Here is a 15,216-nt window from a genome sequence, read left to right as displayed (position 1 = left end):
TCAGTGGTTCTAATGGAATGGTGACTACTCCCGGTGCCTTGTTATGACTCAGATCTTTCAGTGCTCTGTCAAACTCTTCACGCAGTATCATATCTCCCATTTCATCTTCATCTACATCCTCTTCCATTTCCATAATATTGTCCCCTCAAGTACATCGCCCTCTATATACTCCTTCCACCTTTCTGCTTTCCCTTCTTTGCTTAGAACTGAGTTTGCATCTGAGCTCTTGATATTCATACAAGTGGTTCTCTTTTCTCCAAAGGTCTCTTTAATTTTCCTGTAGGCAGTATCTATCCTACCCCTAGTGAGATAAGCCTCTACATCCTTACATTCGTCCTCTAGCCATCCCTGCTTAGCCATTATGCACTTCCTGTCGATCTCATTTTTGAGACATTTGTATTCCTTTTTGCCTGCTTCATTTACTGCATTTTTATATTTTCTCCTTTCATCAATTAAATTCAATATTTCTTCTGTTACCCAATGATTTCTACTAGCCCTCGTCATTTTCTGCACACTATTTCAGTAACCGACTTAATCAGCTTCATCAAATGCTGCAAGCAATGCTATGGATTGTCAATTTTAAATAAAGTGGTAACAACACATCTCTGATTGCAAGCACACATTCAGCTCCAGATTTCACCCATATCCATTGTTGCTTGCCTGTATGCTGGCAGTGTTATTCCTTACAACAATTATTCCTGGATCAAACAAAAGCAGAAAAAAATTTGAAAAACGAGATAATAAAATTACTAAAAAAGGATATTGAGGCATTAAAAACCAAACTAGTAACTACAAAGAAAGAAAATGATAGACTAATTGAAGAAAAGCTGTCCTGGAGTGTAAAATTCTTGAAATGGAAATACAAGACCATGAAAATATGACTGCACACATAAATTCTAAAAACAATATCAAATTCAGTGTCTCCGATGATGTCTCATTAAACCAAACAATTAAAAAATCTGCAGGAAAATATAAATGGAAGTAGGTGACATATAGTAAAAGAAATGACGAGACCACAGCTATGCAAGAGAACAAAAATGAGTTCCTAATAGTTACAGAACCACTATTGAGAAATATCTGTCCACAACTGCAAAATTAATGTGCGACCTGGAATTATGATGCAACAACTTTGCAAACATTTTAAAAATATGGTAAATTCAAAACAAGCACCTATAGAATCTGATCCTAAACAAAAATGGAATTGCAAAGGTGTTTTGTATAGTTTGGAACAAACTCATTAAGAAGCAGCAGCGAAGTAGAATTTACAAACAAAATAATAAACATGATTCATGTGGCAACAAGTGTCTATGAGGGATCGAGTCCCATATTTTGTGGAATCATAAAGAGGTCAGTGAGTTGCAAGTACAAGGGTGTACTGAAAAGTAATGCCTCCAAATTTTTAATGTGAAAACTCTTAAAGCTTTTTAAATAAGTCAAATGTTATTAACATTCTATACCTTTATTCTTCATGTCTACAGATTTATTCCTCACTACAATCACCCTGGTGACGAACACACAATTCTTCCAAAGAAAGGCCAGTTTGTTGATTCTGTCACTGCAGCATGTTTGACTTTGTTGACAGAGAAACAACCTCACCTCTGCTTGCACTGCTTCATCACAAACAAAGTGAAGGCCTTAAATGTGTTCGTTAAGTTTTGGAAGCAGATGAAAATTGGATGGAGCAAAATAGGAACTGTATGGATGGTGATCAATGACAGTGAACCCAAGGTGTTGGATTGTTGCATATGTTGCAGGACCCGTGTGTGGTCTGACATTGTCATGCTACAGGAGTGGGTGCTTCATGTGAGGACTACCTCTTTGAATTCAGAACTTGATTACAGCATGCTGTTTCTCACACAATGATACAGTAACGTTACACATCGCCATGTTATTTGCTAAAATTCAGAGCCCTCTAGTGGCAGAGTTCTGTAAATATGCAGACATGAAGAATGAAAATAAAAGAATGTTAATAATGTATGTTTTACTTAAAAAGCTTTAGAGTTTTCACATAGAAAATCTGGAGGCATTACTTTTCGGCATGCCCTCATATATCTTTAAAATGAACTGTGCTATCCAAGAGCAATGTGATCACCTTGGGCTATCTTCACAGATCCAAACAAATTTGGAGTCTGTAACACTCAGTTACAGATATATGTAAGATCATTATAAATGAGGGAAACTAATGTGGCATGAAGGGAGAGGGTGGAAAAGAAGATCAAACAGATACCAGTGGAGAAAATTAACAGGCAAAAACGAATGTAAGTGGTCAATTATATATGCCTGAACTTCACAAAGGTACAAAATTTATGCTCTTTCATCTGAATGTACAAAGTATAGCCATTTCCCAATAAATCAGCAAATATGAAATATTTCTGTCAGATGTTGTAAAAGAAGCTTCTGTTATGTGCTTGAGTGACCACTGTATGATGCTTAAAATCTTTAGAGAGGCCGGGAAAAAAGGACTTAGAAATTTCAGCTACAGAAAGAACTTCACTAAAAACAATAATAATTTGTCTGCCATATTTCACAACACACATTAGACAGCGTATTCAGTAAACTTAAAGTATGTGCTGACTTTAATATAAATTTTCAGGAAAACTCAAACAAAATGCAAAAATCTCATTCCATACTTTCAACATATAACCCACAGGGCACTATAAGCTCTCCCACTAGAATTACAAAAACTACACAAACAACTATTGACCAAATATTTATAAATGTAAAGTATAATGACTTCCAGGCTGGAACCACTACTATAGCATAAGTAACCATAATGGACAGTTTACTGCCCCCACACAATATCCAAAACCACAATGCAACTTGAATTAGTTAAAGAACAACAAATTCTACAGGGACAAAGTATAGACATCTTCCACAACTGCTGGCTTAAGAAACAAGAAATTCAGTATCTGAGCATGTCAATAAATATGAAAAGTCCAACAGATTTATGAATGCTTTTACTAACTGCTGTGGAACTGCATTCGCAATGAAACACAGACTAAAGTCTAATAACAAAAACAATATCTGGATAACTGGTGGAATTAAGATCTCAGGCAAAAAAAGAGAAAACTGTATCATCTCTATGTGTAAAAGACAAGGTCCTGACTGACTTGACTCATCATCACCCACCGCAAACTGCTAACAACAGGTATTTGAAACTTGGAAAAGGTGTGGACCTTATACTTAGGCATCATTTAAGAACGGATTTTTTGAAATTCCAACCTTAAAGGGATGAAATAAAGGATTTTTTTTTTGTAAAATGTAACTATTAAGGGTATTCTGAAGCTAGACCTATGAAAATTGGTACTTGTTTTCTCGGTCAGAAATAAAGAAATACGTGTTTCAGCATTTTTGGAAATTTAACATTATGGGGATAAAATAGCAGGTGGAAGCTTGTTTTGAAAATGTATCATTATTAAAGAACTACTACATATCTACAATCACTGGTATTTGAGTTTTGGAAATTGAGCCCTTAAGGGGATAAAATAGATGATGAGAATTTTCATCATCATCATCATCATCATCATTTAAGACTGATTATGCCTTTCAGCGTTCAGTCTGGAGCATAGTCCCCCTTATAAAATTCCGCCATGATCCCCTATTCAGTGCTAACATTGGTGCCTCTTCTGATGTTAAGCCTATTACTTCAAAATCATTCTTAACCGAATCCAGGTACCTTCTCCTTGGTCAACCCCGACTCCTCCTACCCTCTACTGCTGAACCCATGAGTCTCTTGGGTAACCTTGCTTCTCCCATGTGTGTAACATGCCCCCACCATCTAAGCCTGTTCGCCCTGACTGCTACATCTATAGAGTCATTCCCAGTTTTTCTTTGATTTCAGCATTGTGGACACCCTCCTGCCATTGTTCCCATCTACTAGTACCTGCAATCATCCTAGCTACTTTCATATCCGTAACCTCAACCTTATTGATAAGGTAACCTGAATCCACCCAGCTTTCGCTCCCAAACAACAAAGTTGGTCGAAAGATCGTACGGTGCTCAGATAACTTAGTCTTGGTACTGACTTCCTTCTTGCAGAAGAGAGTAGATCGTAGCTGAGCGCTCACTGCATTAGCGTTGCTACACCTCGCTTCCAGTTCTTTCACTATGTTGCCGTCCTGTGAGAATATGCATCCTAAGTACTTGAAACCGTCCACCTGTTCTAACTTTGTTCCTCCTATTTGGCACTCAATCCGTTTATATCTCTTTCCCACTGTCATTACTTTCGTTTTGGAGATGTTAATCTTCATACCATAGTCCTTACATTTCTGATCTAGCTCTGAAATATTACTTTGCAAACTTTCAATCGAATCTGCCATCACAACTAAGTCATTCGCATATGCGAGACTGCTTATTTTTTGTTCACGTATCTTAATCTCACCCAGCCAGTTTATTGTTTTCAACATAGGATCCATAAATAATATGAACAACAGTGGAGACAGGTTGCAGCCTTGTCTTACCCCTGAAACTACTCTGAACCATGAACTCAATTTACCGTCAACTCTAACTGCTGCCTGACTATCTATGTAAAGACCTTTAATTGCTTGCAAAAGTTTGCCTCCTACTCCATAATCTCGTAGAACAGACAATAACTTCCTTCTAGGAACCCTGTCATATGCCTTTTCTATCTGGTCCTGACAGCCTCTAAGAGGCCTAAACCCACACTGATTTTCATCCAATTTGTCCTCAACTAATACTCGCACTTTCCCTTCAACAATACCTGAGAAGATTTTACCCACAACGCTGATTAAAGAGATACCTCTGTAGTTGTTACAATCTTTTCTGTTTCCATGTTTAAAGATTGGTGTGATTACTGCTTTCGTCCAGTCTGATGGAACCTGTCCCGACTCCCACACCATTTCAATTATCCTGTGTAGCCATTTAAGACCTGACATTCCACTGTATTTGATGAGTTCCGACTTAATTTCATTCACCCCAGCCACTTTATTGCACTGCAATATATTGACCATTTTCTCCATTTCCTCAAACGTGATCCTATTTCCATCATCATTCCTATCCCATTGTACATCGAAATCTGAAACATTACTGATCGTATTTTCACCTACATTGAGCAACTCTTCAAAATATTCCCTCCATCTGCCCAATGCATCAACAGGATTCACCAGCAGTTTTCCTGACTTGTCCATAATACTTGTCATTTCCTTCTTACCTCCCTTTCGAAGACTGCTAATTACACTCCAGAATGGTTTTCCAGCAGCTTGACCTAAAGTCTCCAACCTGTTTCCAAAGTCTTCCCAAGATTTCTTCTTGGAAGCTGCAATTATCTGTTTGGCTTTGTTTCTTTCTTCAACATAACTTTCTCTGTCTACCTGAGTTCTAGTATGTAGCCATTTTTGATACGCCATCTTTTCCCTTTTACAGGCTGCCTTGACTGTGTCATTCCACCAAGCTGTTTGCTTCATCCTACCTTTACACACTACTGTTCCAAGACATTCTTTAGCCACTTCTAGTACTGTGGCCCTGTACCGTTTCCATTCCTTTTCCCATGACTGTAATTGATTACATTCAACTAACTGGTACCTTTCTGAGATCACTGTTATGTACTTGTGCCTGATTTCCTTATCCTGAAGTTTCTCCACTCTTATCCTCCTACATATGGACCTGACCTGCTGCACTTTCGGCCTCACAATACCAATTTCACTGCAGATTAAATAATGATCAGTGTCATCAAAGAATCCCCTGAATACACGTGTGTCCCTCACAGACTTCCTGAATTCCTGATCTGTTATTATATAGTCAATGACAGATCTGGTTCCCCTGCCTTCCCAAGTATATTGGTGAATGCTCTTATGTTAAGAAAAGGAATTTGTGATTACTAAGCCCATACTGGCACAGAAATCCAAGAGTTGTTTCCCGTTCCTGTTGGCCTCCATATCCTCTCCACATTTACCCATATCCTTTTCATACCTGTCTGTTCGATTTCCAATCCTGGCATTAAAATCACCCATGAGCAGAACACTGTCCTTGTCCTTTACTCTAACAACTACGTCACTGAGTGTGTCATAAAAACTATCCATCTTATCTTGATCTGTCCTTTCACAATGCGAATATACTGACACAATCCTAATTTTCTTGTTAGACACTGTCAAATCTATCCACATCATTCGTTCATTTACGTACCTTATTGCAACTACGCTGGATTCCATTTCTTTCCAGATGTAAAGCCCTGCATCCCATTGTGCTATTCCTGCTTTGACTCCTGACAGGTAAACCTTGTATTCTCCCACTTCCTCTTCTTTCTCACCCCTTACCCAAATGTCACTAACAGCTAAAACATCCAACCCCATCTTACTTGCACCCTCTGCCAACTCTACCTTCTTCCCAGAGTAGCCCCCCCTTGATATTAATAGCTCCACATCTCGTTACCATTCGTCTGCTGAGTCGTATCTTAGGAGTCCCTGGTTTGTCAATTGAAGGTGGGGCTCCGTCACCTCCAAAGGTCCGAGGCATTTTGCTCTGATTGTTGCCAGCATCATATTTAAAGTACCAGGGAAGCAGGTTGCTAGCCTTACTTGCCCAGGGTCCCATTGGGTTTTACCCCTAACGGTTGAGGGACTAACTGGTGGATTTGGAGTCTTTGCAGTCTGAGCACAAAGGTGACCACGACTCAGAATATGTCCGAGATGCCCAGCCTTATTCCAAAGTGACTGGTATCCTGACTGTCACAACAACTTACTTGGCCACTCATACATTGCCCGTGGTTCATGAACTAGGACATGACAACAGGAATCCACACCATGAACCATGAGAATTTTTTACAAAAATATTTTATTATGAAAGCACTTTTGAAGCTAGATCTACGAAAATTTAAATTTGGCTTCTCAGTTAAGAAATAAAAAAATACGTGTTTCACTGTTATTGACAATTCAACCTTTGTGGGGGTGAAACAGGGATGGAAGTTTTCATGGAAATATTTCACTGTGCAAGTGCTTTTGAAGCTAAATCTATGAAAATTGGTAGTTGGGTTCTCTTTCAGAAATAAAACATATGCATGTCACTGTTTTTGAAACTTCAACTCCTAAGGGGGTGAAATAGGAGATGAAAAGTTTCATGAGAATATTTCATTGTGAAAGTAAGAATATTTCATTTTGAAAGCATTTTTACAGGTAAAATCTTTGAAAATTGGTGATTGGCTTCTCAGTTAGAGATGAAAAAATATATGTTTCTCTGTTTTTGGAAATTCAACCTGTAAGGAAGTGAAAAAGGGTCAGACTGATTCACTGGCTCACCACTGCCCAGCCCAAACCCTTAAGGGTAGAAACTTGAAGTTTGGAGAGAGTGTGGATCTTGTACTGTAAGCACCACTTAAGAAGGGAGTGTTCAAAATTCCACTCCTAAGGGGGTGAAATAGGGAATTAAAGGCTTTTTGAAAGTATGTTGCTATTAGGGGAACTTTGAAGTTAGGACTACGAAAATTGGTATTTGGTTTCTCAATCAGAAAATAAAAAAAATACTTGTTTCAGAATTTTTGGGAATTCAACCACTAAGGGAGTAAAATAGTGGATGAAAACTTTCTGAAAATAAATAGTCACTAAAGAACTACTCAAGGACTTACAAGGCTACATTGTGACAACTGGTACTTGACTTCTAAGTTAATAATAAAAATTAAAAAAAAAATGTGTTTCAGTGTTTCTGGAATTTCAACCCCTAAGGAAGTGCAATAGGATGAGAATTTTTAAGAAAATATTTACAAAAATAATCAATTATTGATAATATAATGTAAATTGACAGATAAAAAATCTACTCGCCAAGTTGTGGCAGGGGAACACATACACAAAAGGGTTTAACAAGCTTTTGGAGCCAATGCTCCTTCTTCTTGCAGAAGAGTTAAAGGGAAAGAAAGAGGGGTGAAGGGAAAGGACTGGAGAGGTTTAAGGAAAGTAGTACAGTTCAGACTTTTCTGAACTATAGCGATTTCCAGCCTGGATGCGACTACCTGGAGCACCAAAAGAGGTAAGTCACAACACAGTACATCATATTTAAACCACTAAAGAATGGCCTCTCTCATGTAGACCTAGATGCTCAGCTCCTGACAACTTAGCCATTGCAAAGGCAGAATTTAACACCATGCTTAAGGGGCTCCGGAAAGGCTCAAAATCATGAAAAGTTCAATTTTTACTTTTTTACGTTTTCTGAATCTGCAGACTATTACCTTTTAATAGCTATATAATTTATTCAATTCCGAAGACTACAACTATTTTTAAATTTTTTTTGAAATGTGTTCTACATGGGCATGACCCACTGTGGCGCTGTTAAACTGCTGTCAAATGGTGTTATTATTAACGTCCGTGTTCATCAGGTACATTTTAGTGATGTGAGATAAAGTATGTGTTGTGGCTAACCTGTGATGGTTCAATATATATCGCTGGTGTGATTGTCGATTGTTTCATGTTTATTTACTCTGTCGTTATCTCGAAAATATTCGTAATTAATTCTGTTTCTTGAGTCTCTGTTTTGTTGAAGTAAAATAATGAGTAAAAGTAAAGTTATTTTGAAATCCTCTGAAGGCTTTTAAGAAAAGGAGAAATGTTGGAAAGCCAAAGGTATGTGTTATTACTGTAAACAATAAAGACGATAACCAAGTGAGTGAACCTAACCTCTCAAGTACACCTGCCCATAGCAGTCAAAGTGGGAAAGAAAATACTTCACAGAAGAAGCTTGGTTCAATGAGTGAAAACTATGAATGTTTTATGGGCGAATAGGATGTGAATGAAATATTTGATGTGTCGGTTCTCAAAGGAATTTTTTCAAACTGTGTAAGATGTATTCATTGTAGTGAAGTTGGTCTGGAACTCTCCATGAGAAAGCACGTAGGACTGGCTAGTGAAATACAACTGAAATGTGATAAGTGTTCATACATGACCACCTTTTGGAACAGTGTTGCAGTAACTGCAACTGAAGAAAATGGTTGCAAAATCTACGAACACAACAACGAGCGATGCTTGCTTTAGACAAGGAACGCCTTCGAGCTGCAGACAGGGCTGTAAAGAGTCTAGAAATACAAGCAAGAGTAAACAGGAGGAGGAACAAGAGGAAGCTGGAGGAGGAGTTTGCAGAGGATGAAGATAATCCATCCTATGGACCTGGAATGCACTAAAAAGTTAATCCAATCTTTGTCGCTCGATTCCCAAAACTTTTATTTTCTCATACTAATTACACGTTTTCTAAGGATCTTCCAAACATATTTGTTTCAAACTTTCGGTAAATGTTACACAGTACCTTCTGCATAATTTAACACAGCCTTTTTCCAAAAAACTGTATATTTTTGAATATATAAATAAAAAATTGCAAAAAAATGTTGTGAATTTTCATTACAATTGAAAAAAAAAAATCATCTTTAATAACTGAACTGAAATTTTGTTAAATCCCTGTGTTCAGTTGTAGCCCATATTCCAATGAATAATCTGTAAAAAGTTCAACTTCCTACCTCAAATACTTTGTGAGGAAAGATGTAATTTATAAGCGTTATTTTAACACTGCAAGTATAGGGCGTTCCGGAGCCCCTTAAGGAAGGAATTATTTGTCCATCCAGTATCCCTAGCATCTTGTGCCAAAAAAGGGTGGCATGTGGCATCCATGTGGGGACTATTGTGCACACAATTCTCAAACAGTACTAAATCATTAACCAGGGCCTTTATTACTGGATTATAATTACACATTATGTGGTGCAACCATATTAAGTTTCTTGATTGTGCTAAGGAATTTACTCAGATCCCAATGTGGATGAAGATATACCGAAGACAGCCCTCATCATCCAGCCTTTTTAAGATATTTGGCCCATGGACTGCTGTGCAATAATGGAAATGACTCATTGATTTGGTAGTGCAAGGTCTTACTTTCCATTTGGATGACATTCTTATCTTTTCATCCACAACGGAGCAGCATAAACAGCACTTAATGGAAGTTTTCAAGCGTTTAGAAGATTATGGTGTAGTGCTGAGCACAACAATTCAACTTTCTAGACGCCAGATTTCATCAAAGAGTTTCTACCACTACCTGAAAAAGGGGAAGGTAATTTACAAATTGCCCAACCAAATATTGCTAGAGAATACGCCGCTTCCTTGGCTTGCTCTGCTTCTACTGCTGACTTCTGCTATGCTCAGCTGAGTTAAAAATACTGTTGCCTGCAGCACCTACTGGTCCAAAAATCAAGTGTAACTCACAGATTCAGTGGACAGATGCCATGAGTTCTGCCCTCGAAGCAGCAAAACAAAGCAAAGCAGATGCAGCATTTCTCACTCACTCTGAAGTAGATGCAACCCTCACACTAGTTATTGACATAAGCCAAATAGCTAACTGTGTGGCACTGCAACAGTTCCATGATGTCGCATGGAAGCCACTAGCTTCACAACAGCAGTGGAGTGCAAATAACAGAGAAGTTCTTGCTATATATGAGGATATCAATTACTGTTGTCCACAACTGAAAGCAGTTGTTATTAGTTTTATGGATCACAAAAAACTCACTTATGCATTCTGGCAAAACAATAACAACTGCTCCCTTCACCAACATGACTAACTGGTATTTATCATGCAATTCAGCGTGGACATCAAAGACATTTTGGGAACTGACAACATAGTAGCTGACTGTCTTTCCCATGCCAGTAGCACCTCAAGCACCATTGATTCAACTCAGTCTGCTGAGGCACTAGTATCTGACCAAGGCGAGTAACGATACGGCACTGTTCTCTGTTATACGTCTGACTTAGATTCTCCATCAGTGGAACTAGTTTATGACGAAGTGCTGCAACATCCAGGGAAGTTTGTAGATGCATAGTCCTTCCAGCTTTCTGATCACAACCATTGTGATTTTGTTTATCAATTGAGGGAAACTGCCCTTGCCAAGCTTTGTGACAAGATACGCCTCCCCATTATGTACATTGCCACCTAGAAACATGTTCTCATGTCATGTTGTACAGATGAGAGTCAGACCCTCACTTCACCCACGATACTCAAGTCCACACAGAGTTCCACAAAAGAGAAGCATGCACTCTGGACATGTTAGTGAATGGGGGGGGGGACTTTGTGGAAGAGACTGTGTGGTTTTTTAGGTTAGAGGGTCTCAGGAAAACACAGAAAGGGAGTCCATCTAAAAGGGGGAGGTAAAACACAGTAAGGTAGTTGTAGAAACAATTGGTATTGTAGTTGTAAATTGTCATAGCTGGGTTGGGAAAGAACCAGAGCTCAAAGCCCTAATAGAAAGCACTGAAGCTCAAATAGTTATAGGTATGAAAAGATGGCTAAAGCCGGAAATAAGTTCAGCTGAAATTTTTTCAAATGATCTAACAGTGTTCAGAAAGGATAGATTAAATACAGTTTGTGGTGGAGTTTTATTGCTGTCAGAAGTAGTTTGCCTTGTAGTGAAATTGAAATAGTAGTCTCTGTGAAATACTATGGGTAGAGGTTATACCTGACAATCGGACTAAACTACTAGTTGGATAATTTTACTGACCCTCCGACTCAGAAGATACAGTAGCTGAAAAGTTCAAAGAAAACTTGAGTCTCATTTCAAATAGGTACCCCACTCAAACAATTATAGTCAGTGGTGACTTCGATCTAAACTCGATATGCTGGAAAAATCATAGTTTAAAGCCGGCAGCAGGCATAAAATGTCATCCGAAATTGTACTGAATGCTTTCACAGAAAATTATTTTGAACAATTAGTTCATGAGCCCACTCGACATGTAAATGGTTGCAAAAGCATGCTTAACCTCTTAGCACGTTTGAATGCAATATAATCACTGACGCCAACAATGCTTCATAGCAGGCACGACAAACAAACATGTCTGACTTCAGTGAGCCATGGGCAAGCTCAGACAAAAGACTGTTTTCAGATTGAATTTAATGGTACACAATATTAGGAATGAGTAATGTTATGAAAGATTTATACAATGTAGAGTTGACTGATACTAATGAACATTGTTCAAATGGAATTCAAGTTTGAGTTATGTCATCCAAACAGAATTTTTATGTGAATGATTCCTTTGGTTGCGTCTTTATTCAGTCCTTTCGGATGGACATTTTCTTTAGTTTCAGTTGCCTCTACCTCAAACATTATAATACACAACCCATTTTGTAAAATCTCTACAAATGTAATGTGCCTTTGCAGTGTTTATATAGACATGTTCTTCATTGGCTGACAACACATATGATATAAACTGTGTAAACATCTTCTGATATCTCAAATACTTGGCACAACTTCATATACAGCACTTTTTGGTATCCCTGAAATATCCTTGGCCAGCTTTTGTGTCATTTCTTTGCTCTTGGAATGTATCTAATGTTGTTCTTGCTGTCACAAAATATATAAATAAATAAAAAATAAATGTGATAGTGACTGAGTCAATCACTACTCTATATATTTATCTCTTTTTTTATATAGATTTTGTCAACTGTTTAACTTAGGATCAAATTTTATGTTGGGTTACTGTTCAGCACTACTAAAATTAAAGATAAGGAAACAAGCTGGTTTCAAACTACAGATATTTATATAAGAGTAACTTCAAATAAGATCATGCCAAGACTCTCCAACTGACTTTTAAAGCTGTATAATATGGATTCAAAGAAAAATACTAACCTTGCCTGAACAGTCACACTGTCCATTGAACTCAACATATTCTCCATCCTTAGCAAACATTCCTTCTGCATACTTGGTATTTTTGCCATCTTCCTGACAGAATTTGAGTCTCGCAAGAGAATCATACAGCTTTGTGAGATGCCTTAAAATGCAAAACCAAGAATGAATCAGAAATAGGTTGTCACCTGAACTTTAAAAACATAGTAATGTCTTTGAACAAACATGACTAGCAACTATCTTCAGTATATATTTTGAGTCAAATGTAATGAGAATTCCAGAAGGAATCCCACAGAGACATTCAGAGGTCAATACAGAAAACTGAGGGGAAAAAATTACAAAGTGGATTGCCTAGCTTTAACAGTACTGACTGCTGATCTGGAAGAAACAACCAAAATTTCTATTTGGGGCAGAAAATGTAGTACTAGTGTCTTGTGCAATAATACCTAAATAAATATATCTTAAAGTATATGCCATTATCCAGTTCACAGTGTATAACAAGCCTTGATGCCATAACATACCAAGTTAAATCATAGATTTAATGTACAGGGGACTCATTAACACTGCAAATACAATTCAAAGGTATTAAAGAAACAGTATATAACATAGGAATTAATATAAAAAAACATAATTATTACAGTCATTTATTTGACATAAAACAGTTAAGCTTAATTATCAACCATTTGCTTTCTTGTTCAGATTTTTCACATTCTAATTCAGAAAGTCTTCTAGAAATAATAGCATCTCTATATTAACAACTTTCATATTTTTTGTTTTAGTAACCCTACCTTCACGTTGTGGACTAGTTTCTTTTTTAGAATACTGCAAATTTACATGCCCATGTATTCTGGGGTTTTGCATATAACTTTAATCTATGAATGGGAAGCATGAAATTCCCCTTGTTCCTAATGCTACACTGATGTTTAAAATTAATGTCTATGAGGAACTTAGGGTTACTGTATACAAAATAATCAGTTCATAGATGCAGAAACTGGAGTCATATTATATTCTAAAATTTCTTAACAGTGAGTGACAGGATTCTTTTGGTTTTGCATTACACATATTTCTAACAATTGATTTTTCTAATTTTAATATTATAATCATTTCGCTTGTGTTGCTCCAAAAAATGATGCCACACCTTGTAACTGACTCAAAATAGCTCTGGTAAACTACTTATCTCACCTCCATGCTAGCTGAATATGACAGAATCTTCATTGCAAAGGTCAGGCTGTTTAATTTATTTGATAAGTACTTTCTATGTGAAGACCATAATAAATTTTAATTCAAATGAATTCCTAAAAACTTTACATAGCCTTCTTCTTTCAGATCTTGGTTTCTATGATTAATATGAGCTTCATTTACTTTTGAATTTTGAGTTTTAAACTATAGTAAATGAGTTTTTCCATTAATCAGTTTCAATCCATTTGGTTGGAACCAGTTTTCTAAACTGTCTAGTAGATTTGTGACACTTCAGGGAATTTGTTCCGAGTCATCATTTCATTTATATAACAACTTTAGATTAATTTAGTCAGTATACATTCAATCTCTGTGATTGTATGAGGCATGTAATGTCACAATAAAATTTTGATTTAATGAATACTTAAGCAACAGTCTGGATGGTTGCCTGATCTGGCCTTGTAATGTTAGTCAATATGTCCTTCCTATGTTGGCTCTGTGGATAAATGAAAGCAAGGGAAAACTTGTGACATTATATTTCCTGAGGTAATACATCTGTATAGCATGGTCTAATGACAATCACATCCTTCTGGGTAAAATATTGCAGAGGCAAAGTAGTGGACCATTCAGATTTTTTGGTGGTACTAATCAGGATGATGATGTCATCAGAATAACCAAAACTGGTATTCTACGGTTTGAAGTGTGGAATGTTAGTTCCTTTAACCTAGTATGTGGGCTAGAAAACTTGAAAAGAGAAATGCGTAGGTTGAAGTTAGATGCAGTGGGAATTAGTGAGTACAGTGGCAGGAAGAACAGGGCTTTTGGCCAGATAAGTATAAGGTTATCCACAGAAATTCAAATAAGAGTAATGTAGGAGTAGGACAAATAAAAAATGAGAAAATAGGGATATAGATAAATTACTATGAACAGCTTAGAGAATGGATAATCATAACCAAGATAGAGACAAAAGCTTACTTCAAATACTTAAAACTATGAACCCTTTAGTAGGATTGTGTTCTGACTACAAGTGGCTGGAGTGGGTCTCTTGAATAGGAATGGTACTCAACACTTGATACCCAGTCTTTGATTCATTCATAAGGAGACTGATCTTGCTTGCTGCCACCTCCACACTGTCACTCATCCACATCAGTTCTTTCTTAGAATTGTACAACAGGATCACATCATCAGGAAATGCGAGATTTGTGATTTTCTTAACTCGATCCTTTCAAAATTCTTAAGGAGGGCTTCTCTCATTATCTTTTTGAGGACCAGGTTGAATACAGGGTGCCCTACAATGGCCTTTGCATGGTTAGAACTTTAAAAACTCAAATAAAAATTATTAATATTTAAGTTACACAAGCATTACTGATGATGCTTTAGTGTTGACATTGTTCAAAATGTCCCATATGGGCAGCAATACAGCATATGCAACACTGTGCAACGGATCA

The 15,216-nt window shown here is 37.2% G+C and overlaps 1 protein-coding gene across 1 annotated transcript in view; it reads right to left on the bottom strand.

Moving 5' to 3' along the window:
* The window catches only part of LOC124593960 (dynein beta chain, ciliary-like), a 746,507-nt gene that overhangs the window by 230,925 nt on the left and 500,366 nt on the right, over positions 1 to 15,216 (bottom strand). Inside the window, exon 31 of the mRNA XM_047132308.1 lies at positions 12,596 to 12,737. Within this exon, the coding sequence (XP_046988264.1) occupies positions 12,596 to 12,737 (142 nt within the window). The remainder of the gene's footprint in view (positions 1 to 12,595; positions 12,738 to 15,216) is intronic.

Source organism: Schistocerca americana, chromosome 2 (assembly GCF_021461395.2).
Source record: "Schistocerca americana isolate TAMUIC-IGC-003095 chromosome 2, iqSchAmer2.1, whole genome shotgun sequence".
In the NCBI taxonomy this organism is placed as follows: domain Eukaryota; kingdom Metazoa; phylum Arthropoda; class Insecta; order Orthoptera; family Acrididae; genus Schistocerca; species Schistocerca americana.
Note: the sequence above shows the minus strand (reverse complement) of the source record. Positions and strands in the feature narration are given on the sequence as shown.